Source organism: Salvelinus fontinalis, chromosome 15 (genome assembly GCF_029448725.1).
Source record: "Salvelinus fontinalis isolate EN_2023a chromosome 15, ASM2944872v1, whole genome shotgun sequence".
In the NCBI taxonomy this organism is placed as follows: domain Eukaryota; kingdom Metazoa; phylum Chordata; class Actinopteri; order Salmoniformes; family Salmonidae; genus Salvelinus; species Salvelinus fontinalis.
In genome coordinates this window covers 37516863-37544768 of record NC_074679.1, presented here as the reverse complement: position 1 = coordinate 37544768, position 27906 = coordinate 37516863, and the positions used below count along the sequence as shown (strand labels likewise).

General features: G+C 42.1%; 1 protein-coding gene across 4 annotated transcripts in view; it reads right to left on the bottom strand.

Annotated features, from left to right (window-relative positions):
- Positions 1-27906, bottom strand: part of LOC129811910 (A-kinase anchor protein 6-like) — a 184131-nt gene that overhangs the window by 80332 nt on the left and 75893 nt on the right. For all 4 annotated transcript variants that reach the window (XM_055863658.1, XM_055863654.1, XM_055863655.1 and 1 more), the window contains exon 8: positions 3635-3774. In XM_055863658.1, coding sequence (XP_055719633.1) covers positions 3635-3774 — 140 coding nt within the window. The remainder of the gene's footprint in view (positions 1-3634; positions 3775-27906) is intronic.

Sequence of the window (27906 nt, the reverse complement as noted above, 5' to 3'; positions counted from 1 at the left end):
TGCTGGCTGGCTGATATGAGAGCAGCGCTACTGTACCTAATTCATCACCACCGCCCATCACTGGAGCCGCCATGTCACTCTGAGCAATAGGAAGGAAAGGTTGGACGCCTTATTGACACTCCTCACATCTCATTTAAAGTGACACTTTTATAGAAAGGCCCCTTTAATTGATGGTGTTAATCCCGCCTGCTACTAACGAGGGAAATTAACATCTAACATCCCTGCCTGTATGATATCTTTAAACCTGAAATGGCACCCTATTCTCTATATACAGTTGAAGTCGGAGGTTTACATACACCTTAGCCAAATACATTTCAACTCAGTTTTTCACAATTCCTGACATTTAATACCAGTAAAAATTCCCTGTCTTAGGTCAGTTAGGATCATAACTTTAAGAATGTGAAATGTCAGAATAATAGTAGAGAGAATGATTTATTTCAGCATTTCTTTCTTTCATCACATTCCCAGTGGGTCAGAAGTTTACATACACTCAATTCGTATTTGCTAGCATTTAAATTGTTTAACTTGGGTCAAACTTTTCGGGTAGCCTTCCACAAGTTTCCCACAATAAGTTGGGTGAATTTTGGCCCATTCCTCCTGACAGAGCTGGTGTAACTGAGTCAGGTTTGTAGGCCTCCTTGCTCGCACAAACTTTTTCAGTTCTGCCCACAAATTTTCTATAGGATTTGAGGTCAGGGCTTTGTGATGGCCACTCCAATACCTTGACTTTGTTGTCCTTAAGCCATTTTGACACAACTTTGGAAGTATACTTAGGGTCATTGTCCCTTTGGAAGACCCATTTGCGACCAAGCTTTAACTTCCTGACTGAAGTCTTGAGATGTTGCTTCAATATATCCAAATAATTTTCCTGCCTCATGATGCCATCTATTTTCATCAGACCAGAGGACATTTCTCCAAAAAGTACGATCTTTGTCCCCATGTGCAGTTGCAAACCGTAGTCTGGCTTTTTATGGCGGTTTTGGAGCAGTGGCTTCTTCCTTGCTGAGCGGCCTTTCAGGTTATGTCGATATAGGACTCGTTTTACTGTGGATATAGATACTTTTGTACCTGTTTCCTCCAGCATCTTCACAAGGTCCTTTGCTGTTCTTCTGGGATTGATTTGCACTTTTCTTACCAAAGTACGTTCATTTCTAGGAGACAGAATGCGTCTCCTTCCCGAGCAGTATGATGGCTGCGTGGTCCCATGGTGTTTATACTTGCGTACTATTGTTTGTACAGATGAACGTGGTACCTTCAGGCATTTGGAAATTGCTCCCAAGGATGAACCATACTTGTGGAGGTCTACAATTTAGTTTCTGAGGTCTTGGCTGATTTATTTTGATTTTCCCATGATGTCAAGCAAAGAGGCACTGAGTTTGAAGGTAGGCCTTGAAATACATCCACAGGTACACCTCCAATTGACTCAAATAATGTCAATTAGCCTATCAGAAGCTTCTAAAGCCATGACATAATTTTCTGGAATTTCCCAAGCTATTTAAACGCACAGTCAACTTAGTGTATGTAAACTTCTGACTCACTGGAATTGTGATACAGTGAATTATAAGTGAAATAATCTGTCTGTTAGCAATTGTTGGAAAAATTACTTGTGTCATGCACAAAGTAGATGTCCTAACCGACTTGCCAAAACTATAGTTTGTTAACAAGAAATTTGTGGAGTGGTTTAAAAACGAGTTTTAATGACACCAACCTAGGTGTATGTAAACTTCTGACTTCAACTGTATATAGTGCTCTGGCCAAAAGTAGTGTATTATATAGGGATTATATACTCTGGCAAAAAGTAGTACACTTTATAGTGAATAGGATGGCCGAAAGCAGTGCACTATACAGGGAATAGCTTCGGTCTCAATGACTGGCAGCCATTCTGTAATTATCAAGGTTGAGAGGTGTGCTAGTGAGCCGACAGGCCTGAAAACGCAGCAGTGGTGGCGAGCTAGCAAGCAAGAAGAGAGGAGAGGCAGCCCTGGCTATAGATTTCGACAGCTCCTTCCCGAAGACGTTTCCATTTAAAGGTAAGGGCCAAAGAGTCAAAACAATGAATCCTTGAGCAGGCAGCCGTCATTAAAATTCAAAGGATCATTATGGTTTTCTACCAAATAAATCATTAGAATGAGAGGCTTAAAAGGATTAAAAGGAGGCTTGATTCAAAGCCAAGGGAGGGGAGTCAGCTAGGTCTGGACTCCTGAGTTACAGAGACTGACTCACTCTCTGTCTGCTGCAGGACTGACTGGGGAGGAGACACTGAAATGTAACCTACCTAACAGTTGTGGTTGGTGGGTTGAAATATCGGAGGACAGGCTTATTGTAATGGCTGGAGTGGAATAAATAGAATGGTACCTTTTACAGATACTATGTGTTTGATCCTATATTTCTGCCCACCAGCCTCCTCTTCTACCTACCATTGATGGTACTTTGTTGAATAATCTGTGGTCGAATAATCCATTTAACATTCAGTGACGAACATGGACTTTTTCGAATGACACAGTTGCAGTCAAATATATGGACACCCTTGCAGTTCAACCAAGTGGTTGAACTGCAAGGGTGTCCATATATTTGACTGCAACTGTGTCATTCGAAAAAGTCTATTTTTACTCTGTAGACACATGCAATTTACCACAGGTGAGATAAATAACACACTAAACGAGAATCCCGTGCCTCCAACCAACGTAATTTCAATATGGAATTATTTAGTCCAGCCCATTTTTGGACTTTGAAGTAAAAACAAATCTCAATTTCAGTTAAGATTATATAATTTTTGGGTCCTGTGACGTTGTAAATCAAACAAATACACATGTGAACACAATTTTATTTTGAATTTTTTCCCAACTTATTTGATAAGAAATAGTGAATCATGCAAAGGGTGCCAATATATCTGACCGCAACTGTATATAGAATCCTTGTTCTAAAATGTTGTACTGTACAGTTACCAAACAACAATAGCACTGTGCTTGGGAGTCCACTCACTCTTCCACTGCTTATCATTAGGACAACGAACATGACTCTCCAGTTCCTAGTCTTTTAAGTGCGTCTTTCCCAATGAGTGGAGCAGAAGCTTGTAAACAGTAGCTAGCTTCTGTCTGTTGGCGATAACCACTGGGGGAGAGAGACCATCAAAGTAAGGCGTGAAACAGTCAAAAAGCGCCGTGACAAAGAGTAGTGCTGTACACGCCAGATTACAATGTTAAGAACGTGACCCCCAAATTATAAAAGTGTGTGTGACATCTCATTCCACTGTGAATAAACAGAATGCTTAAATTGACAGAGCAACTTCTCTTGTAGAAAGAGAAAGCCTTCTTCTTCTTCTTTGCAAGAGACCACATTGTCCCTAAGCTTTAGTAGTTATAGTGGTAGCTAAAACAAACCCTCAGTGACTAACAGTTATCATTGAGTTGCTTCCATTTCCTGTATATTTTTCTCAACTCAGTAAATCATTTCATGTCAAAATAAAAGACCCCGTTTCAAGATAAAAGACCAATTTTCAAGATAAAATACCAGATTGGGCTGGCTCATACAGTAGGCTACCTAAATCGAAGAGGTCTTATTCTGGGTCTGTATAACATAACCAAGTGGGTCCCCAAAAGTATGGTGGCCCTAAGGGTCAATGGTGGCGTTCTACCTGTTGTTCTTGGACATCTGTGTGTACTCCCTCCCAGTCCTCCTGTTGGTGCCAGTGCAGTACTGCTGGCTCTTCAGCTTCAGGCTCAGCTCGTCAAGGGCATCCCTCTGGGCCTCATGGTGGCTCTGCAGCAACTCCACCTGATAACACAACACATCAAAGGACACATTAGGGTCATGTTCATTTGGCAATAAAGAGAGGAAAATAGAGACGGACCACCGTTACTATGCCAATAAGAAATGCTCATTTTTGTTTTCTGTTTCAGAATGTTTGGAAACATTTTGCTACAGTGTGACTTACTGAATAAGACCTACCACTGGGAAACTAAGGACATTCTGGAAAACAAAGGTCGTTCTGTATATTGTCAGATATTATGTTGTTATGAGTGTATAATTCTCAACACAACATTAGTTATTAGCTTTAAACAAACACCTGTTACTGATATAGCAATTGTGATTGATGGTTACTTGAATAAGATGTCCTATGCATTAAAGATGATGGACATACTCAAGAGCCCAACAGATTGGCCACTAGACAAACGCCCCGTTGTACTGTAGGAATATCAAATCCCACCATACGGCAACATTACCAAAGTGCTTCTGTTAAGATCAGTGATTCTGAGCATCAGACAATCAGAAAGCTGTGCAGGCCTTGCAGTGGATCTGTAATTGCATACAACATATATGGAGATGAAGCCAATGCTGTGCCAATGAACGACTCCCCGGCCCCACCCTGCTTGGTTTTCCTCATTCCTCCTTAACACTGTATAAACTGTCTTTGTTTGTGTGCTGTCAAAACCGTTTTGTCTATTTTGCAGATGCCTCTACAAAGGTCAAACAATTCCATGAATGCAAACTGCTTCTCTATCAAAAACACACTCGATAATAAACAAGTAAATCAACAGATAGATGCATTTGGTTTCTCGTTCTCATTTATTTGTGTGTGTGTGTGTTATGAAACCCGCTCTGTTCATTTGGGAAGAATGAAATGAACCTAACTAGGAGCTCCAAGAAAATTAGCGGGCGCAACTGTGGCGGCAAGATCTCCTTCTCCGTCCCCCTCGAAGGAATTTGCTTTCATTTGCCTTCATTTCGGATTCACTCAGCCCGCTCACGGACGCCGTGTCAGGATCCTAATTACCCAATCCCATTGGAGCTGCTTACACACACAATAATGACTAATGCAGACTACAGACAAAAGCAATTTAGCACCAGCCACCTTGAATTGGAGGACAGGACAGATAGTGCATGCGGCCGGGGCCCAGAAGAGAGTATCATCCGTGGAATGTATGAGGACTCTCCATGATTCTTTTGGGCTTCCTAGTTTGAAGGATCTTGAAGAAGTTTTGTTATGTCCTTCTCAAACTAGCCAGAACTACACTGAGTATACAAAACATTAAGAACAAGCTCGTTCCATGACATAGACTGACCAGGTGAATCCAGGTGAAAGCTATGATCCCTTATTGATGTCACTTGTTAAAGCCACTTCAATCAGTGTAGATGAAGGGGAGGACACAGGTTAAAGAAGGATTTTTAAGCCTTGAGACAATTGAGACATGAATTGTGTATGTGTGCCATTCAGAGGGTGAACGGGCAAGACAAAAGATTTAAGTGCCTTTGAACAGGGTATGGTAGTAGGTTCCAGGCGTACCGGTTTGTGTCAAGAACTGTGACGCTGCTGGGTTCTTCACGCTCAACAGTTTCCCGTGTGTATCAAGAACGGTCGACCACCCAAACCACATCTCAGTATACAGCTCTATTTCAATACTGATGTCTATGAATTTATGCAGGCTATATTTAGAATTGATGAAAACAGGATAAGGCTACAGTAGTAAGGAAGTGCTAGTTAGTAAGGCAATGCCATAATGATCACCTATATCATAATTGTATAACTATACCATATATCTATAATATAAATATTGGCACCATTAATAAAGGTGAGCAAATAAGATTGTATAAAATAAACAGAATTGGTATCACTTTATCTGAGTAGCATCAAGAGAGGACTAATAGTACAACCAGCTGTAGATCATCTATATAGGACTATCCAGATGAAGTGGGACCAAATAATATACCAAATACTGAGCTACAGTGAGCTCCAAAAGACTTTGGACAGTGAGCCATGTTTTGTTGTTTTAGGATTTGAAATGATACAATGACTATGAGGTTAAAGGGCAGACTGTCAGCATGGACTCTACAAGGTGTCAAGCGTTCCACAGGGATGCTGGCCCATGTTGACTCCAATGCTTGCCACAGTTGTGTCAAGTTGTGTCAAGGCTGGATGTCCTTTGGGTGGTGGACCATTCTTGATACACACAGGAAACTGTTGAGCGTGAAAAACCCAGAAGCTCCGAGAGTTCTTGACACAAACCGGTGCGCATGGAACCTACTACCATACCCCGTTCAAAGGCACTTGAATCTTTTGTTTTTCCCACTCACCCTCTGAATGGCACACATACACAATCCATGTCTCAATTATCTCAAGGCTTAAAAATCCTTCTTCAACCTGTCTCCTCCCCTTCATCTACACTGATTGAAGTGGATTTAACAAGTGACATCAATAAGGGATCATAGCTTTCACCTGGATTCACCTGGTCAGTCAATGTCATGGAAAGAGCAGGTGTTCTTAATGTTTGGTATACTCAGTGTATAAGGCAATTTTCCCCAATACTTTTGGTCCCCTAAAATGGAGGGACTATGTCAAACAAAGTGCTGTGATTTCTAAACGCTTCACCCGATATTAAAGCTGACAGTCTGCACTGTATCATTTCACATCCAAAGTGCTGGAGTAGCGAACCAAAACAAACCAAATGTGTCACTGTTCCAATAGCTTTGGAGTTCACGCAAACAAATGGGGAAATTATTTTATTTTATACTAATAGAATTGCTCAGAGAAAGAGATTTTGCTTAACAAGTAATACTTTTTTCTCTCTCAGAAAGATAAGGGTCACAATTATTGGAACCCTTGTTATCAATACCTTTCAAAACCTTACCTTGCGAGGATAATGGCACGGAGTCTTTATCCTCGAAAGGACTTGAACCCCATTGAAGACCTGTGGTTTGAATTGAAGAGGGTAGTCCATAAGTGCAGACGAAGGACATCAAGGATCTGGAAAGATTCTGTATGGAGGAATGGTCTAAGATCCCTCCCAATATGTACTCTAATCTCAAAAGACATTTTGGAGAAAGGCTCAGTGCCGTTATCCACGCAAGGTGAGGCATTGAATGGTCTTGAAAACAGGGGTGCCAATCATTTTTTACCCCTATCGTTTTGAAAATTAGTTTTATTACTTGTTGAACAAAATCTCTTTCTCTAAGCAATTTTATTAGTATAAAATTATATAATATTTTGTGCATACAATTTAGCTCAGTAGTTGTATTGTTTATTTCATAGTCTTTTTTTCTCATTATCAAGGGTGCCAATAATTTTGTACCTGACAGTATGCCATAATGATTACCTGTACCATAAGCCTATACCATAATGACTAACTCTACCAGATCTGCCTGAACATTATTTCCTTAGTAACCCAGGAATCAATGCTCCACAAAACGCCGATCACGTTGATAGTATGAGCAACAATTCCTTCCAGTCTTAAAATGGAGAGGGGTGCTTTGTGTTGATATTTCCAACAGTTACGCCCCAAAAAAAAGACAATTCACCATTTAGATAGAGAAAGCAAACATCAACACCGCACATCAACAGTGATTTCCATCAACCTTCTGATATTACTTATTTTCTGGAAAATAACATCTCTGAGCAGTGATTTGCCAGAAAAAAATCTCTATAGAGAATAACCCTGTGAACTGCGGACGGCATGGTTGGTTTTGATTTTCTTGCAATCCCTTTCAGCCTGTTTAAACTTCTGCTTATTCAGATATGCAGACATGGGGATTCGGAGTGCTGCATCCTGTAGTCTTATTTCAAACAGAATCATTCAAACCTGCGCTACTCGCACACTCGCTCACTCTGTCAAAACACTCCTCTCCTGCCTTTAAACTGCTAATGTGCAAAGGAATCAATATACATTTTGATCATTTGATGAATACTTACGTCTGTCTCGGGAGACAGAGGGCAGACTCAGATATGAGGATCTGCTGAATCAAGTCATTTTAGGTGTTTTTTGTTTACACGCCAGGGCCAATTTACTATACTGGGCCTCAGAACTACTTTCTAGAGCCAGATATCTCCAGGGGCAACCCCTGCTGCTTCGACTGTCAATCAACCATCCATCCATCCATCCATCCAAGCAGTCAGAGTTCTATCATCATCATCACCTGTTTCCTCTGCTTTCAGATACTGTTACCTTCACATACTGTTTCAATTATTGGTTCTGCTATAGGCTCTCATTGATCAGACCAGGCAGGAGAGGATAATGATGATGTCATCAATAATGGATATGTGGTGATGTATACAACCGTAGCTCCCAGCACTCACATACTCCCTTTGAAAATATCAATATGGCTGTAATGCAGTATGATTAGGGTGAAACAGTGATGCATATTGTCTACAATACGTCTTGTCTGTATATTTTCACATAGCTTATAGCTCAAAGATGGATAGGTAGATACATCCTTTCTGGTGGTTCTGAAAGTTTTCCTGAACTTTAATATCGAATCGAGTTGACCTTCCCATACAATTGGCATGAATCAAATGAACAAAGAAAGATGCAACAACAGAACGGCTGATTGGTTCAACATTTAGTCCATTGAAGATTTAAAGTCCAAGACCAGGCGTGACAGTCACAGTAACAACGACTTTGCTCGTTTGATTTTTATTGTGGTCCTCTGTAGCTCAGTTGGTAGAGCATGGCACTTGCAACACCAGGAAGTGGGTTCCATTCCTACGTAAAATGTATGCGCGCGTGACTAAGTTGCTTTGGATGAAAGCATCTGCTAAATAGCATATATTATATTATTGAGATAGAAGACATTGAACCATATAGGCAAAATTCATACACTCAATGTACTCCTTATGGAAAAGATATCCTGAGTGGATACATACAGGATGAATAAATTATGAAAGTTCTCATTCATTCACACAAATACCGGCAAAAAAGAAAGAAAAGTAAAAGAGTAAAAATGAGATATCCCTCAAAGATCAATAAAACAAATAGAAATGGCATCTGCAAATACAAGGAGCTAGGAGATAAAAGTTCTGTGATACTGAAGGCAGAGATAAACTTGAGGGAAGAATCACAGACTTACAAGAATGTCCATGGGCTGTTTGGAGGACCAGATGTTTCGAATAAAAACACACCAGCAAATTCATTTGAATCAAAATAATCAAAACAGAATCGTGCAACAACGGCTTTTCCCTTTGTCTTTCTTCTGAGACCCCCAAAAAAACTACAAGAGATAGAAAGAAAAAAGGAATTTTGTGGCCGAAATGCAAACAGGATACTGGTCTCATTTGAACCAGCTGGGGAACAATACAAAATTAACGAGGAGAGATACAGTATGTGCCTCTGGTGAACACTACTCGGTACGGGAACGGTAGAGCCGAGGTCTGAGCACGCCTTTTAAACTGTATATTTAGGCAATGTGACATAAAGCTGGGTTGGTTTATTTCTTTATCGTCCTCTCTGAATGCAAGAGGCATCGCGGCGAGATTGAAAACTGTGGGAAGTCACCGCCAACCACCCCGCCCCCCGCGACTTGTGTTCAAACACCCACAACATACATTGGCTTGTTTGAAATTTCTCCCATCAGGGCCATCCTGATGTGCTGTGCTGAGGCTGTATCAGAAAGGAGCGGACGGAGAGATGGAAGGGTGGAAGAAGCATGCTCAGAAAATAAATTCAGATGGGAGCGGTGGGGTTGGAACTCAGGAGTTGTAAACGGCTGAGGATTCCATTAAAGTATCTCATAAATTTACACATACAACAGTGAAGCTTCACCTTCAAAACAACCAACAACCCTTATGGGAATAGGCCACCATTTTGAAATCCTGATCATCAATAGAGGAGTGATGTGGAATTCCATGCACTGTATCCACCTTGTTTTCTGCAACAACAAAAAATTACAGGAAAAATATTTTCTTTAACGTTCCCATTTGTTTCCATTCGAAACATGCTGTAGAGGATTATTTTCAAGAGTGTGGCTCTCTGAGGAGCCATTGGAAAACAAGAAACTCATTTGAAAACTATTACTTTCAAATCACTAGCCATAAAGTCTGGATTTAATATGTAGTATGGTCTCCTGGCATGAATCATGAGACTGCCAAAAATAACTATTATTATAAAAGTGTGGTCTGACATGTGCACCTTTCATTCATTCATTCTCTCTTACGTACAGTATATGGGATTCTCACGGCTATAAATAGCAGTATACTGTACTATGATTGCTATGATTGATTCTCCATGTTTCTTTGAGATGAGGGTCACAGTTATTTCCCTCTTCTCGTTTAGTGCAATGATTTAACATAAAGCCTTTTGCATTGACTAGTGTCATTATATCATCATGATGAGCATACTGGACAACATGAGAGGGGTGAAACGTCTGCATAAATAAAGCAATGGCACAGAGTTGGGCTGGCTGACTTATTCAGCATCTCCACCAAAAGGACTTTGACCTTGACGGTGAAGTCCCAGTGATAAACATCCATGGGTTACACTACGTACATATGCTCCTGCACCTTTAAGAAATATCTTAGGGGAGTTTGAAAGGTTTAGCTCCTGCAACATTTATCAGGGCGTGAAATTAGCAATTGCTAGGAGCTAAATTGCTGCTTCTTATTTAATGTTGTTGCTGAAAGGTGACATTTAATCGCTGATCCCTGGCTTCCAAGAAGTCTCAACAGCAACAGAGACAGACAGACACATCAGTGTGAAGAGGACAACACCAGCGGAACTCACACACACACTGTCCCCCACTATAGATTAGGGAGGTAGGGATACTATTGATTGTGTGATCATCATTTTCTATCTAATAAACAAGCAGACTACTGACCGTCTATCTAATACACAGTCAGACTACTGACCGTCTATCTAATACACAGTCAGACTACTGGCCGTCTATCTAATACACAGTCAGACTACTGACCGTCTATCTAATACACAGTCAGACTACTGGCCGTCTATCTAATACACAGTCATACTACTGGCCGTCTATCTAATACACAGTCAGACTACTGACCGTCTATCTAATACACAGTCAGACTACCGGCCGTCTATCTAATACACAGTCAGACTACTGGCCATCTATCTAATACACAGTCAGACTACTGACCGTCTTCTAATACACAGTCAGACCACTGGCCGTCTATCTAATACACAGTCAGACTACTGACCGTCTATCTAATACACAGTCAGACTACTGACCGTCTATCTAATACACAGTCAGACTACTGACCGTCTATCTAATACACAGTCAGACTACTGACCGTCTATCTAATACACAGTCAGACTACCGGCCGTCTATCTAATACACAGTCAGACTACTGGCCATCTATCTAATACACAGTCAGACTACTGACCGTCTTCTAATACACAGTCAGACCACTGGCCGTCTATCTAATACACAGTCAGACTACTGACCGTCTATCTAATACACAGTCAGACTACTGACCGTCTATCTAATACACAGTCAGACTACTGACCGTCTATCTAATACACAGTCAGACTACTGACCTTCTATCTAATATGGTTCTGGTTTGCACTACAAGACTATGTAGTATCTGAACAAGCATGTGAGCGAATACATCGAGATGCATACACGGAAGTCATCACACAGTCAAGAAAAGTTTGTTTATTTTAGGCATATCTTAACAGTATTAATATGAGACAATGAGAACAGCGTATGTCTGTGAGAAACACCATTAATGACTGAATGATAACCAGTAACCACACGCCCATATAGTGTATTAGACAGCACTCAAATATGTGTTTGTCCCTAGCGCTCATACACATAAATCTTTTTTCCTATCTTTAAAAACAACAGAAATCAGAAATCCTTCACAGGCTCAGTACACCTCCCTAGCAGCCCATCTGACATCAATTCAACATGGAGAGGAGAGGCTGCACAGCGGCATCCGGCAAACAGCTCAGATGAAGATATTTCTAAAACAGAGCCAAGCGCTTCAGGCAGGTGTTACACTGAGAATGCATTAATATAGGTAATTAACATTAGCCACCAATTTAATTAACATGCAAACTAATTAGGAAATAATTAAGTAACATAAAAAATCTGATCTTAATTCTAAATCGGAGAAAAGCTGGTATCAGAGCTAGCTGCTCGACAACATGCCTTCCTTTGAGTTCGGGGAGCTAAAACGAATGTTTTTGGGGTGTTGTTGGATGAAAGGAGTGAAGGTTTTCAAAGTGAATTGTAGAGGAAAATAAATAAGTCAACAGGCGCAGGATCAAGCCTTGATATCAAAGTTGGCGTAATGTTCACGTTTGCCTCTCCCTGAGACCCAGTGGTGGGCAGATTGCAGTATAACATCAGTGCCAACGCATGGAGAGAGATAGAACAAGCATGGTAGGAGCCTGGGCAGGTTCTGTAACAAAACCCTACCTGAATTACACGCTGTCTGTCTGCCTGACTTTCTGTCTGCCTGTCTGCCTGCCTACCTGCCTGTCTGCCTGTCTCTGACTCATATTGTAGCAGCAAGTCAGTCATTACAATGTGCCGTCATACTACAGCGACGTCATACTACAGCGACGTCATACTACAGCGACGTCATACTACAGCGACGTCATACTACAGCGACGTCATACGACAGCGACGTCATACTACAGCGACGTCATACGACAGCGACGTCATACGACAGCGACGTCATACGACAGCGACGTCATACGACAGCGACGTCATACTACAGCGACGTCATACGACAGCGACGTCATACTACAGCGACGCCATACTACAGCGACGTCATACTACAGCGACGTCATACTACAGCGACGTCATACGACAGCGACGTCATACGACAGCGACGTCATACGACAGCGACGTCATACGACAGCGACGTCATACGACAGCGACGTCATACTACAGCGACGTCATACTACAGCGACGTCATACGACAGCGACGTCATACTACAGCGACGTCATACTACAGCGACGTCATACGACAGCGACGTCATACGACAGCGACGTCATACGACAGCGACGTCATACTACAGCGACGTCATACGACAGCGACGTCATACTACAGCGACGTCATACGACAGCGACGTCATACGACAGCGACGTCATACTACAGCGACGTCATACGACAGCGACGTCATACGACAGCGACGTCATACTACAGCGACGTCATACGACAGCGACGTCATACGACAGCGACGTCATACTACAGCGACGCCATACTACAGCGACGTCATACTACAGCGACGTCATACGACAGCGACGTCATACGACAGCGACGTCATACGACAGCGACGCCATACTACAGCGACGTCATACTACAGCGACGTCATACGACAGCGACGTCATACTACAGCGACGCCATACTACAGCGACGTCATACTACAGCGACGTCATACTACAGCGACGTCATACTACAGCGACGTCATACTACAGCGACGTCATACTACAGCGACGCCATACTACAGCGACGTCATACTACAGCGACGCCATACTACAGCGACGCCTAGTAAACACCTACATTTCATAGCACTTGACTAGATTCCAATCAAGAGCTACACATCAAGTATATCCGATAAATCAAAAGATGATCCTACTTCAGTAGTTATTTGATGAAACAAGGCTAATATTTCATGGCTCCTTCCACAAACAGCACACCTCTTAGCCATTGACAACAAAGGGGAGAAAAGAGAGAGGCAGAAACAAACCGTGGAGCAACCGCCTTTAAATGCTCCTCTTGGCAATCACAGGAAAGAAATTGATTCCAGCAATAAGACAAAGAAAGCAATTGTAAAGATTGATACATAAAGCTGGAACATAATGCACAAGGCCAAGTTTACTATTTCGTTAACAGTAGGACAAAACTCCAGAACGATTCACAATGACAAATGCCCAGGACCATTATATGCACATTCCGTGTAAGTGCTTGGGGCCAAGTTAGATTCGATTTCTCTGCTTCATTGTATCTCTATTCCTTATTTGTTGTATTTGTTCCAGATGGGGGACGGTGGTGCTATAGTAGTGGTTGTGGTGAGGTAGTATTGCTCATTCCTGTAGCTCTGGACATCCTTGTTTCCTTATACGAGATCTCGACCAGATTCCAGTCGATGTGCAATATTACACACAGTCTACCTATGATGATTCATAAAAATCTCTACCAGGGATCCCTATCAGAGACGGCTCTAGAATGAATGGTACATGTATTTATGTTGGATGTCTTATTCAGCTAGTAGGTTAGCTTTGGCTAAATATCGCACGTCTAACCATGTTGAAAGCTCTTCACTATAAGGATAATCAAGTTCAACAATCTCTCTCTCCATTTTAAGAAGTGAAAGGTAAAATATAGCAGCCTAGAAACTCATATTTACTGTACCGCCCCTGGTATTCCCAGAGTGTAATCTCATAATAACAGAGTTTAAACCATTGGATCTGATAACCTTGATTTTCATAAGACGCCTTATCAACAGCGTATGGGTATGTGTGTGTGTGTACTGTGTGCATGAATGAGTTCCTGCATACTTGTGTGTGTCTGCCTGCCTGTATCTGAACTCTGAGGGGGGAGAGGAGCTATAGCTAGATCCTTGTTAAATCCTCCTCCTCAGCAGAGCACCGGGCCAGCCAAGCCAGAGCCAACAGGACGTTCAGGGGTTAACCTGCCAGGAGAATCTCAACCTGCCAATTGACAGCAGCTAAACGGCCCTGACACTAGGCTGCTGTGCTCATTCCAACCAGTAAGCCACCTTCAAAGTTGCTGTCAGGTAAATGACCTTGTATTTCATTAACTGATAATTAAATGGATTTATTCCACTAACGGTTTTAATTAAAATGCTAGAAATATTGATTACCTCTATCATCTCTACTCTCCCCAGATGAAAAAAAAAGGTTTTAGAACTGTTTATTTAGAGAGGGGGTAGAGAATTAAATTAGATTGAATCTCTAACAGACTCTAAATAAGGCTTCTTACTTTTCTGCTGCCCCATGCAGAAAAAAAAACCTGTTTAATTTTTGGGATGTTTGATTAATTATTTTGCGATCCATTTCTGCTTACCTTGATATTTAATTAAAATATCATTTTAAAACATAATTAAGTCGGCCGGTTTAATCCGTGGGGCAGGAGAGTAGCGGAGTTCTATCAAAACTGAAAGCTGCCAACGCAATGGTTGAATGTTCAGTGTTGCTGCCATCTTTATGTTGTTCCAAAGGTACAGTTACCAGAGTCAGGACGGGGAAATGGAATGACTTCCATGCAGCTGATGTTGGGCAGTGGCTCGGAACCGTGCTATTCTTCTAATGCATATTGTCTGTTGTGCCAAAGCACAGTGTCATCAGACCTGTGTGATGCTGCAGATACTGTAGCAGCGTGGGGCCAGACGCAGGCCTACTGATGGACAAACTAATTATGCATGAAATCAAATATGATTTAGAAGTGAATTCATATGAGAAACCCCGAAAGATAGTCCACATGGGCCTTCTCAGCAGGTCGGGAGTGGGGATGTGGATAAGAATGGTTGAAAATAATATAAAGACAATGTGTGTCTGTGTGTGTGTGTGTGTGTGTGTATCCGTGCAGGGAGTAGTCGGGGGGTGGTTTAGAAATAGACAAAGTTTGGTTGGAAGTATTTGTTATTTAATGTGATGTGGGGTAATCATCTTTAAAGGTGGTCGAAATAGATCACTGAATAAGCACTGACAATAGAAAAATCTAATTAGCCAACCAATTGAATCCCCTCACAGATCCATCATCCTGCAGTCTCTCCAAAACAAGAGAATTAGATCAGTCATACTCATTTATTTACATCATGGGTGGTAGGAAAGAAAACTTAACACTGGAGGAAATTAGAGGTAATTACAGGGCATTTTGTATAATTCAGAGCCATTAAGTGTAATTTGACAGCGACTATGTCAGAAAGGAAGACTGGAGAGCTACCACTGCCTGTTGTGGAGAGAATCCCAGATTCCTCTCTTTGCTGTTGTTTGGGAAAGCAAAGCATCACATAAATAGGGCTTTAAGATTCAGAACAACGCGTGGGCAGAATAAACACATGTAGCACGCTCTTACCACCAGAGAGATAACATTTCAACTGGAAGAGGAATGAGGGAGGACCAACCAAACACCATAGAACCAACATACAAAGCCAACATTGACTCAAATAGAACAACACAACAGGTATTTTTTCTTCAATAGAGACAATCATACATAATACATGTCCCAAACAAACGTTGGGCTTTTTAACCAACACAAATACTCACTATAAGTAATAGATCTCAATCATCATATTGACCAATGAGCATATGTAATGAATTGGACTGTCCTTAGTAACTCACTCTAGTCCAGGTGGACTACTAGCAAGATTGGTCCATTTCTAAAGCCAAGCAATCTATCATTGGACCTGCCTGGAGTGCCACCTGTGCGGGGTTTACACTTTTGGTACTATTCCATTGGTTCCATTGTGTCAGGCAAGCTCAATCAAGCCCAGCTAAAATATCTGAAAGAAAACCAATACAATTTGAACCCAGGTCTGGATCTAAGAAGCACAGTCAAAGGAGATGATGTACTGTAGCAACGGTCCAAACATCCCAGAACAGAGCACTAAGCAGTCCTCCTGATTCTCCACAGCCACTAGACGTGGGAATCAAACATCACAGAACAGAGCACTAAGCAGTCCTCCTGATTCTCTACAGCCACTAGACGTGGGAATCAAACATCACAGAACAGAGCACTAAGCAGTCCTCCTGATTCTCCACAGCCACTAGACGTGGGAATCAAACATCCCAGAACAGAGCACTAAGCAGTCCTCCTGATTCTCCACAGCCACTAGACGTGGGAATCAAACATCACAGAACAGAGCACTAAGCAGTCCTCCTGATTCTCTACAGCCACTAGACGTGGGAATCAAACATCCCAGAACAGAGCACTAAGCAGTCCTCCTGATTCTCTACAGCCACTAGACGTGGGAATCAAACATCACAGAACAGAGCACTAAGCAGTCCTCCTGATTCTCCACAGCCACTAGACGTGGGAATCAAACATCACAGAACAGAGCACTAAGCAGTCCTCCTGATTCTCCACAGCCACTAGACGTGGGAATCAAACATTCCTCCTCTCCTAACATAGAGCCCATTTATTCTGCTTCTCCTTCCAAAGTAATCTCTTCTCTTTGCTTTACTAACAGTGGTGTTCAAGGACACCCTTCTACTTATTTCCAATATCAAAGCTGGAACATAAATCAAAAGTAATCCGGGAGACAAGCCATTCTGTTTGTACAATAATTCTTAACATTTCAGCTGTGTTGACAATGCCAATAATGCTTTTCCACCAGCCGAGGAGGAGACGGAGGAAACAGAGGGAATTCAGGGCTGAATCCTTTAAATAACATTTGAACAAGGAGGAATTTGGAAACTTTCTAAAGGAATAAACCCCAAAACAATAGTACTCACACAGGTGAAGATCAGACTACAAACCGGCTACATTTTCTGCTAGCTCTCATGCAGAGTTTGTAGCTAGTGATTTGTCATTGTAATACCATAGTAATGTATACGATATCATAATAATATAGCAATATGATATCATTTTACTTCAGGATGCTTGTCACAGGTGGATTTTGTCATGGGGATTTACACACACACACGCACGCACGCACGCACGCACGCACGCACGCACGCACGCACGCACGCACACACACACACACACACACACACACACACACACACACACACACACACACACACACACACACACAACGCGCACGCACACACAGTGTGTTGCCTGCTTGTTCCCTGCTGGTGTCTACATTAAAACGATTCAAGCACAAACAAAGAGGCGTCTAATCACCATGGCCAGGTTTGTGACAATAATAACATTTTACTACTCAGAGCATCTGTCAAAGCTCGCTATAAAACCAAAGGAGAAATCATTATGGATCATCAAAGAGCTAAAACGCAGTGGCAGACTATTTCTTTCCCTGTCTATCTACTGTATTGTAAAGTACATATAGAATACATGAATTCCGAATACAGAAGATAGGACTCATTGGATGTCATTTCTCTTTCCTCCGAGGAATAGAACGTCACTTCATGACTGAGTCCTTTCCCCTTTTGCTTTTCCCCCCTCTGTGTGCATTGCTTTCAGGCATGGCAGCTATCTTTCCTTCGGCGCTTTGGCCAGATTTCAGGGAGGACAGAACCAGAGGACAGATATTAGAATTTTATATCACTTCAAGGAGGAGGTAGGGAGAAGTAGGGAGGGAGAGGTAGAGAGGGAGAGACAGAACGAGAGAGAGAGAGAGAGAGAGAGAGAGAGAGAGAGAGAGAGAGAGAAAGGAAGATAAGGAGAGAGAGAGAGAAAACGTGAGAGAGAGTGAGAGAGGGGGGTAAAGGATCCATCTGAAGCTCGTCTGACATTCATTGAGGACTGACAGAGGGAGGGAGGGAGTGATGGCTGATGGGACATGTTTTTGTCTTTCACCTGTGAGGCATTTTAAATCATCACAGCGAGCGATAAGGTAATTCCACCTCCCATATTTCATAACACTGCCGACAGTTTTATGTTGACCAGATTGGCTATAAGCACTCCTGATTAGAATATTTTTTGGAACATTCAGCTGAGAATGAACATCAGGTAGGTACATACAGGGAGGGAGGACTTGATCTTGAAAGTTCTGACTGGGGCTGGGGTGGGGCTGATGGAATGCTTTAGTGATGTTTCCGCTATCTGTTTGATTGAATGACATAGACATCTTCTGTCATGTTTTACAGCAGCTGCATAATGTGCCTCTGACAACTCACTGGCTCCATTATGTTTTTGAAGCCCACTTTATTTATTCCTGAACCTGCTTCGTCATTTTCCCAATTGCTAATCCACTGCATGGTGTGGTCCAGTGACTCTCTACAGTGTATCTGTAACAATTCCCTATATTAATAATACAGTATAGCAGTTGATGCTTCTCTGATGCCTATGCTTCCACTGAAGCCTTGTTAAATATTCATTGACAATTATTCCACACTGACTTAAGGGTAATTGCTGGGTCCTGAGAGAGAGGAGGGAATGAGGAATGGAGGGAGGAAGAAGAAAAGAAAGAGCCATGCCGTTATTAACGCGCACTACTTCTTCAGGAGGAGTCTTACACTTCAGCTAGACTACACGTGTAGCGCTGCATCGCCATCAGCTTTGTGTCAATGTGACGTTCTACCTGAAATCCCAGAAACCAACCAAAATCAACTTTATTTCTCATTATTTGAATTCACAAGATAGAATTCATGCGCGATTCTTGAGCTTCGATGCTGCCATTGGACGCAAAGCAATGTGGGCAGTATAGCAGCTTCTATTGATTTCAAAGGAAGCATTCCTTCAATGGATGATGGCAAGGCCGGATGCCCGATGGCTGTACTGTAGAAGGGCCGTTAGTGTACGCCCCAAATGGCACCCTATTCCTTGATCTCAGGTCAAAAGTAGTGCACTACATAGGAAATAGGGTGTCATTTGGGACATTATCTTAGCAAATAGCCCCAGGATCCAATGCAATCAGCTCCTTCACCCCCTCCCTTCCCACAGTCCAATCACATGTTTAGCTTAACCATATAATTTTTGATTAGAACAAAACATTAAATATTAAAAAGATAGTTAATGGTCACCATACTGTACAGTGAGATACTGTAGGTCTGCTCTGACTTCTAGAATAGGGATTACGCGCTCTCTCTCCACCAGGGAACGGGCAGGGCTTTCTTGAGAATATAGAAATCCCTGTCTGTGAATAATATTGTCACTGTTGGATTACGGTTGGATGAGAGTCGTCTGAGCAAGCCTTATGTTAGGAGAGGAACAAACAATACCGTAAGCCAAAAACTCCTTCTGTGTCTGTCGACTGTGTAACATATTGTTTGAAGAGTAAACACTGTTTACTATTTGGTAATATACCCGCTTCGTATGAATCTAGATAGCAACACACAGGTGAGTTAGAGCATTCTATTTTAAGAATTCTTTGTCAGAACATTCTCATTGAAGCACTTCATTTGCCATTCATTGTACAAAGACAGCAACCACAGTTGAGACCAGTTGAGTTTGCACTGTGTTTTAACTTAAGTTACCACTGCTGTACTATTCAGGCAACACATTATAAAGCAATCATTTTTCTCTAACGCCGAAGCTGCATGAGCTCTTCACTTCAAGCAATATCAAGAGCCTAGCCGTCACACTGTGTTCATATATCCCCATCCATGCCTATCAGATTGGACTTGATTGTATTTAGTTTGATAGAATTCATTAGGCATTAGCAGCCCTGACATGTGGACACCCAGCAAACCACAAAGGGAATCAAACTAATAGGCTCCAATAGAGCTCCGCATTTTCGGCACAAAAAAATCTCACTCTGATTCTAATAATTACAGCCTGAAGTGCCTCCTCGTTGCTTTTATTTGCAAGCAAGTTGGGTAATCTTTGATCCGATTGCCAAGTGTCGAAGGCAGAATACAAATGAAAAAAAGAATAAAATCTGGTTTTGATTTTCTAGCGGACTTCAGCTGCACACAATAACACAGCCAGGGGATAGAAGAAAAGTAATGAAGGCGCGCAGAAGCACTCGGACGGGGTCATTGGTTGCGTCTGAAACGGCAGCCTATTCCTTATGCGGTAGTGCACTGCCTTTGACAAGGGCCCCATAGGGTGCCGTCAAAGATGCAGCCACACCGTGGATGCTGAGCAGGGAAGTTCGCATTGTTGCTTCATTCACATTTAGAAGCAGAATGAATGGGAAATCATTTGTTCATAAGAAAGTGTTTCAATTGTACTAGATTAGAGTAATGTTCATTTCTGAAATAGACAACTAGGCTACACAAAGAAACCAGGGGAAGAAGGGGATGGCAGGGGCTAGTAAATTTGAATTCAACATCTCAATAAACAGACCGTACAGAGCTGCAACAGTAGCTTTGACTACAGCACAACACCCTACTATAAACGTTTCACTTATGCTAGTATTTTTTGTAAAAGCCACAGATCCTTTTCAAACGCTGGGACGTGACAGCAGGCTTTGCTGCATATTAATTTCTATCATCCTTGTAATTAAATATTTGATAAATGTCTGGAAAAAAATAGCACCATTAACTTTTTGGGGAGAAATTTCAATTGTCAGATCGCCTTTGGGCAAAAGTCACTTAGAGGTGTGTCATTTTAGCACACTTTGTAAATTCCATTTGGAGTACCTTTGCATGCTAATACTGCCAGAGAGACCCTGGCATACATTCATTATTTCTTATTTGGATATCTGATTATTTGCATTTCTCATTTAAAAGACATAAACACTTTAGAGAGGTAGATAACGGTTATTTAGGAGTTTGATATAGTTGAACTAATTCAAGAATTTATGTGAACGTGGCCCTAGATAAAGTGATGTAGAATTCCAGGACAGCAGCCTCTATTTTATCTCTACGAATGTGGCAGCAATTGCAGTGACTTCAGAAAGTGTTGACTTTTTCCACATTTTGTTGTGTTACAGCCTGAATTTAAAATGAAAAATTTAGATTTTTTGTCACTGGCCTTCACACAGTACCCCATTATGTCAAAGTGCTTTTTGAAATATTAAAAAAATGCCATGAAAATGAAAAGCTGAAAAGTCAATAAGTATTCAACCCCTTAGTTATGGCAAGCCTAAATACGTTCAGGAGTAGCAAGATCTCTGTAGTCCACATACAATTATCTGTAAGGTTCCTCAGTAGAGCAGTGAATTACAAACACAGATTCAACCACAAAGACCAGAGATGTTTTTCAATGCCTCGCAAAAAAGGGAACTTATTGGTTGATGGTAAATTTTAAAAAAGCAGACAATGAATATCCCTTTGAGCATGATGAAGCTATTAATTACAGGTTGGATGGTGTATCAATACACCAAGTCACTACAAAGATACAGGCGTCCTTCCTAAATCAGTTGCTGGAGAGGAAGGAAACCGCTCAGGGATTTCACCATGAGGCCAAAGGTGACTAAAACAGTAAAAAAATCAAATCAAATTGTATTGGTCACATACACATGATTAGCAGATGTTATTGGTGGTGTAGAGAAATGCTTGTGCTTCTAGCTCTGACAGTGCAGTAATATCTAACAAGTAATATTTAACAAATTACACAACATATACCCAATACACACAAATCTATGTAGGAATGAATTAAGACTATATACATATGGACGAGCGATGTCAGAGCGGAACGGACTAAGATACAGTAGAATAGTATAGAATACAGTATATACATATGAGATGAGTAATGCTCGATATGTAAACATTAATAGGTGACTGAGATACCGTAGAATAGCATAGAATAAAGTATACACATGAGATGAATAATGCCAGATAAGTGGCCAGTGATTTCTAGTCTATACCTAAAGGCAGCAGCTAGTGATGGCTGTTTAGCAGTCTGATGGCGAGATAGAAGCTGTTTTCAGGCTCTCGGTCACATCTTTGATGCACCTGTACTGATCTCGCCTTATGGATGATAGTGGGGTGAACAGGCAGGGCTCGGGTGGTTGATGTCCTTGATGATCTTTTTGGCCTTCCTCTGACATCGGGTGTTGTAGGTGTCCTGGAGGGCGAGTAGTTAGCCCCCAGTAATGTGTTGGGCCGACCGCACCACCCTCTGGAGAGCCTTGCGGTTGTGGGCGGTGCAGTTGTCGTACCATGCGGTGATACAGCCTGACAGGATGCTTTCAATTGTGCATCTGTAAAAGTTTGTGAGGGTTTTAGTTGACAAGCCACATTTCTTTAGCCTCCTGAGGTTGAAAAGGCTCTGTTGCGCCTTCTTCATCACACTGTCTGTGTGGGTGGTCCATTTCAGTTTGTCAGCAATGTGTACGCCAAGGAACTTGAAGCTTTCCACCTTCTCCACTGCGGTCCCGTCAATGTAGATAGGGGGGTGCACCCTCTGCTGTTTCCTGAAGTCCACGATCATCTCCTTTGTTTTGTTGACGTTGAGTGAGTGGTAGTTTTCCAGGCGCCACACTCCAAGAGCCCTCACCTCCTACTACTCAGCCTACTACTGTTGTGTTGTCTGCAAACTTGATGATTGAGTTAAAGGCATGCATGGCCAGCAGTCATGGGTGAACAGGGAGTACAGGGGGCAGCTGAGCACGCACCCTTGTGGGGCCCCAGTGTTGAGGATCAGCGGAGTAGAGGTGATGTTTCCTACCTTCACCACCTGGTGGTGGCCCGTCAGGAAGTCCAGTACCTAGTTGCACAGGGCGGGGTTCAGACCCAGGGACTCGAGCTTAATGATGAGCTTGGAGGGTACTATGGTGTTGAATGCTGAGCTGTAGTCAATAAACAGCATTCTTACATACAGTTGAAGTTGGAAGTTTACATACACCTTAGCCAAATACATTTCAACTCAGTTTTTCACAATTCCTGACATTTAATCCTAGTAGGAATTCCCTGTCTTAGGTCAGTTAGAATCACCACTTTATTTGAAGAATGTGAAATGTCAGAATAATAATAGAGAGAATGATTTATTTCAGCTTTTATTTTATTTCATCACATTGTCAATGGGTCAGAAGTTTACTTACACTCAATTAGTATTTGCTAGCATTGCCTTTAAATTGTTTAACTTGGGTCAAACGTTTCAGGTAGCCTTCCACAAGCTTTCCACAATAAGTCGGGTGGATTTTGGCCCATTCCTCCTGACAGAGCTGGTGTAACTGAGTCAGGTTTGTTGTCTTGCTCGCACATGCTTTTTCAGTTCTGCCCACAAATGTTCTATAGGATTTGAGGTCAGGGCTTTGTGATGGCCACTCCAGTACCTTGACTTTGTTGTCCTTAAGCCATTTTGCCACAACTTTGGAAGTAACACTGTCCATTTGGAAGACCCATTTGTGACCACGCTTTAACTTCCTGACTGATGTCTTGAGATGTTGCTTCAATATTTACAAATAATCTATTTTGTGAAGTGTACCAGTCCCTCCTGCAGCAAAGCACCCCCACAACATGATGTTGCCACCCCCATGCTTCACGGTTGGGATGGTGTTCTTCGGCTTGCAAGCCTCCCCCTCTTTCCTCCAAACATAACGATGGTCATTATGACCAAACAGTTCTATTTTTGTTTCATCAGACCAGAGGACATTTCTCTAAAAAGTACGATCTTTGTCCCCATGTGTAGTTGCAAACCGCAGTCTGGCTTTTTTATGGCGGTTTTGGAGCAGTGGCTTCTTCCTTGCTGAGCGGCCTTTCAGGTTATGTCGATATAGGACTCGTTTTACTGTGGATATAGATACTTTTGTACCTGTTTCCTCCAATATCTTCACAAGGTCCTTTGCTGTTGTTCTGGGATTGATTTGCATTTTTCGCACCAAAGTACGTTCATCTCTAGGAGACAGAACGCGTCTCCTTCCTGAGCGGTATGACGGCTGCGTGGTCCCATGGTGTTTATACCTGCGTACTATTGTTTGTACAGATGAACGCGGTACCTTCAGGCATTTGGAAATTGCTCTGAAGAATGAACCAGACTTGTGGAGGTCTACAGTTTTTTCTGAGATCTTGGCTGATTTCTTTTGATTTTCCTATGATGTCAAGCAAAGAGGCACTGAGTTTGAAGGTAGGCTTTGAATTACATCCACAGGTACACCTCCAATTGACTCAAATTATGTCAATTAGCCTATCAGAAGCTTCTAAAGCCATGACATAATTGTCTGTAATTTTCCAAGCTGTTTAAAGGCACAGTCAACTTAGTGTATGTAAACGTCTGACCTACTGGAATTGTGATACAGTGAATTATAAGTGAAATAATCTGTCTGTAAACAATAGTTGGGAAAATTACTTGAGTAATACACAAAGTAGATGTCCTAACCGACTTGCCAAAACTATAGTTTGTTAACAGATATAACATTTGACAAAAACATAATAATTTCAAACCTTTCTTACATTTGTTTACGATCACATATATCCCTCTATTTTGCATGGGAATACTATGGAACAGATTTACAACATTAAAATCACTTGGAGCTGATCTGCTCATGTTTTTACAGTCTTTTATATCCAACAAGAAAGCATTTGAAATACCACAGAAAACTTGAGGGCTCGTGGACCGCCAGTTGGGAAAACCCTGATTTAAAGAGTTTAATGGCTGTGATAGGAGAAAACTAAGGATGGATCAACAACATTGTAGTTACCCCACAATACTAACCTAATTGGCAGCATGAAAAGAAGGAAGCCTGTACAGAACATGCATGCTGTTTACAACAAGGCCCTAAAGTAATAGTTGCAAAATCTGGCAAAGCAATTTACTTTTTGGCCTGAATACAAAGTGTTATGTATTGGGCAAATCCAATACAACACATTACTGAGTACGACTCTCCATATCAAGCATAGTGGTGGCTGCATTATGTTATGGGTATGCTTGTAATCGTTAAGGACTGGAGAGTTTTTCAGGAAAAAAAATAAACGTAATGGAGCTAAGCACTGGCCAAAAACCTGGTTCAGTCTGCTTTCCACCAGATACAGGGATATTAATTTACCTTTCAACAGGCCACTAACCTAAACACCAAATCTACACGGGAGTTGCTTACAAAGAAGACAGTGAATGTTCCTGAGTGGCCGAGTTACAGTTTTGACTTAACGTTACATGAAAATCTATGGCAAGACATGAAAATGGTTGACTAGCAATGAGGAACAACCAATTTGAAAGAGCTTGAAGAATTTTGAAAATAAAAATGGGCAAACGTTGCACAATCCAGGTGTGGGAAGCTCTTAGAGACTTACCCAGCGAGACTCACAGCTGTAATCACTGCCAAAGGTGCTTCTACAAAGTATTGACTCAGGGGTGTGAATACTTACGTAAACGAGATATTTCTGTATTTCATTTGCACTAAATTTGTAAAGATTTCTAAAAACATGTTTTCACTTTGTCATTATGGGATATTGTGTGTAGATGGGTAAAACAAAAAATATTTAATCAATTTTGAATTCAGGCTGTAAGAGAACAAAATGTGGAATAAGTCAAGGGGTATGAATACTTTCTGAAGGCCCTGCACGTGTCAAGAGAGGAGTCTAATAATTTGATACATTATTATAGATTGTTAATAACCAAAGCAATCCATACTCAATGTAGAAATACAGTTGCTGGTTTAAACCAGTCAAAAGAGAGCATGTGAATTCTCAACTATAAGGGGCATGAAACAGCAGTTTCCTGACACTTGTTTCAGAATTAATATTTAGATTTATTTCACAAAACATTGATTATCATATTCAAAATACCTTATCTCCACAATAAAAGGCTTGGCAAAACTCACCAACGCACTATAAACTATTCTACAAAGTCAAAATAGTCATACCTAATGGAAAAGTTACTGCCTCACCATCCAACACAAACTAAGTCATAAAGCCGGGTGAACTCTGAACATCTACCCATAATTCCCGGCTGATGAAGAAGGGGTTGATGGGAGCCAGGCAGCAGTCCGCCCAGACTAAAAAGTCTCCCCGGAAATGGCCCTGTCCTGCTTTAAAGTGCCACTCCACTTCCTTTAATTACATTTTCACCAGGCAGTAATAACCTGGGGTCAGTTATAAGCGTGCTGTACCTTGATATACCTAAGACCCACTCCATATGCAGCATGGTGGTGTGGCATATCACTGGTGTGGCATGGCCCTTAACATATGCCCAGTGAGCAGAATGGGGGATGATGATGACAACGGTGGGCCCTCCTCCCCTCCTGTTATTCTCCCTCCCACCACCCTCCCCCTGCCACCTCTCATCCTCATGCCCCCCCCCCCCACGTCCCTCCCCCGCTGCGCTGCAGTCAGCCAGGCTGGCTGGTTGAAATTGGGGCCTCGGGGCAGACAAGCTGTCTGGGAGCAGCGGCAGATAAGGCCCCACTGATTTTACATACATACATACATAGACACACAGGCAGGCCAGCATAAGTATATGCCACTGACACCTGGCAGGGCTCAGATGACCTGAATAATCCCACTCTGAGGAGCTAGATATTGTATCACTTGGGGCGACGGAGGCAGCAGTAGGTAGGGGGACACAACACCTACTCTGATAAACTTTGCTGTAATGTGAGGCATGGTAATGGCAACATCGCCCAAATATCACCAGAGTGCCGGGTGTCGTTTGGTCACTGACTGGGGGCTGTTTCGTCAAGCTGGTTAACTGGATTTATGTCCCCTGTGACCAAACGAACATGGTCTAATCTGAAGGGATCAATGGGAGAGTGATGGGGTTACTGAGAGGAAGAAGGGTCCAACCACCCCTGCCTCCAGGGAGATATGGTACGTTCCAACTCTGGACACAGACTGACTGACAGGCGGATGGACAAACTGACTGACTGACTGACAGACAAGATCTACAGCAGGCTATTTTGGACAAATAACACACACCACCACTTTTTCCATGGATGTCAATGATGTTAGCTGACAATTCTGCTGCACTTTCACAAATTTCCTCCTTGTTGAAAATGTTCAAATTGCATCATCTTTTGTCTCAGAGAGAGAATCCACAAGAATCCACCAGCTTCTCCACCTGAGGAGGAATGATAACCGCAAATGGAGGAAGAGTTGATGATGGGGCTGTGGATGTGCTGGGCTATGCTGTGGCTGTGCTCTGCTGAGGCTGTGCTAAACTATGGCTGTGCCATGCCGTGAATAGTGTGCCCATTGGTGCATGACGAGGAGGCGAAAGGAGAATCACGGCAGACATTGAACATTGGACACACTTCCTGTGTGTATATACGCATCCGTGTGCGTGAGTCCATGCATGTTTGTTTGTTTGTGTGGTCAACACCTTCCCGTTCTGTGAGAGAGAGTGAGTCAAAGGCATGGAGACAGAGCCTACAGCAATTCCTGTAATGTGACAGACAGTATCCTCTGACAGTATCCTGCTAAGCTCTTGTATATTGCACTGTTCTTCAGGTCCAAACCACCAAGGCTCAGGGAGAAACACATCACACACCACCGCCACCAGAGAATGGAGCAGCATCACAAATGGCTCCCTATTCCCTATTATAGTGCACTACTTTTGACCAGGGCCCATAGGGAATAGGGTACCATTTGCAATATGGCCTAGTTGACTCAGAACACAGCTTTACTATTCCACAATAATATTCAATCCATGTTAAAATCACAGGGACAATCTGAACACACACAAAAGTTATCTTGTAAGAGTAATCTCTCCCCTCTTAACTGATATTCTGTGACATTTCCATGAATCACGTACAG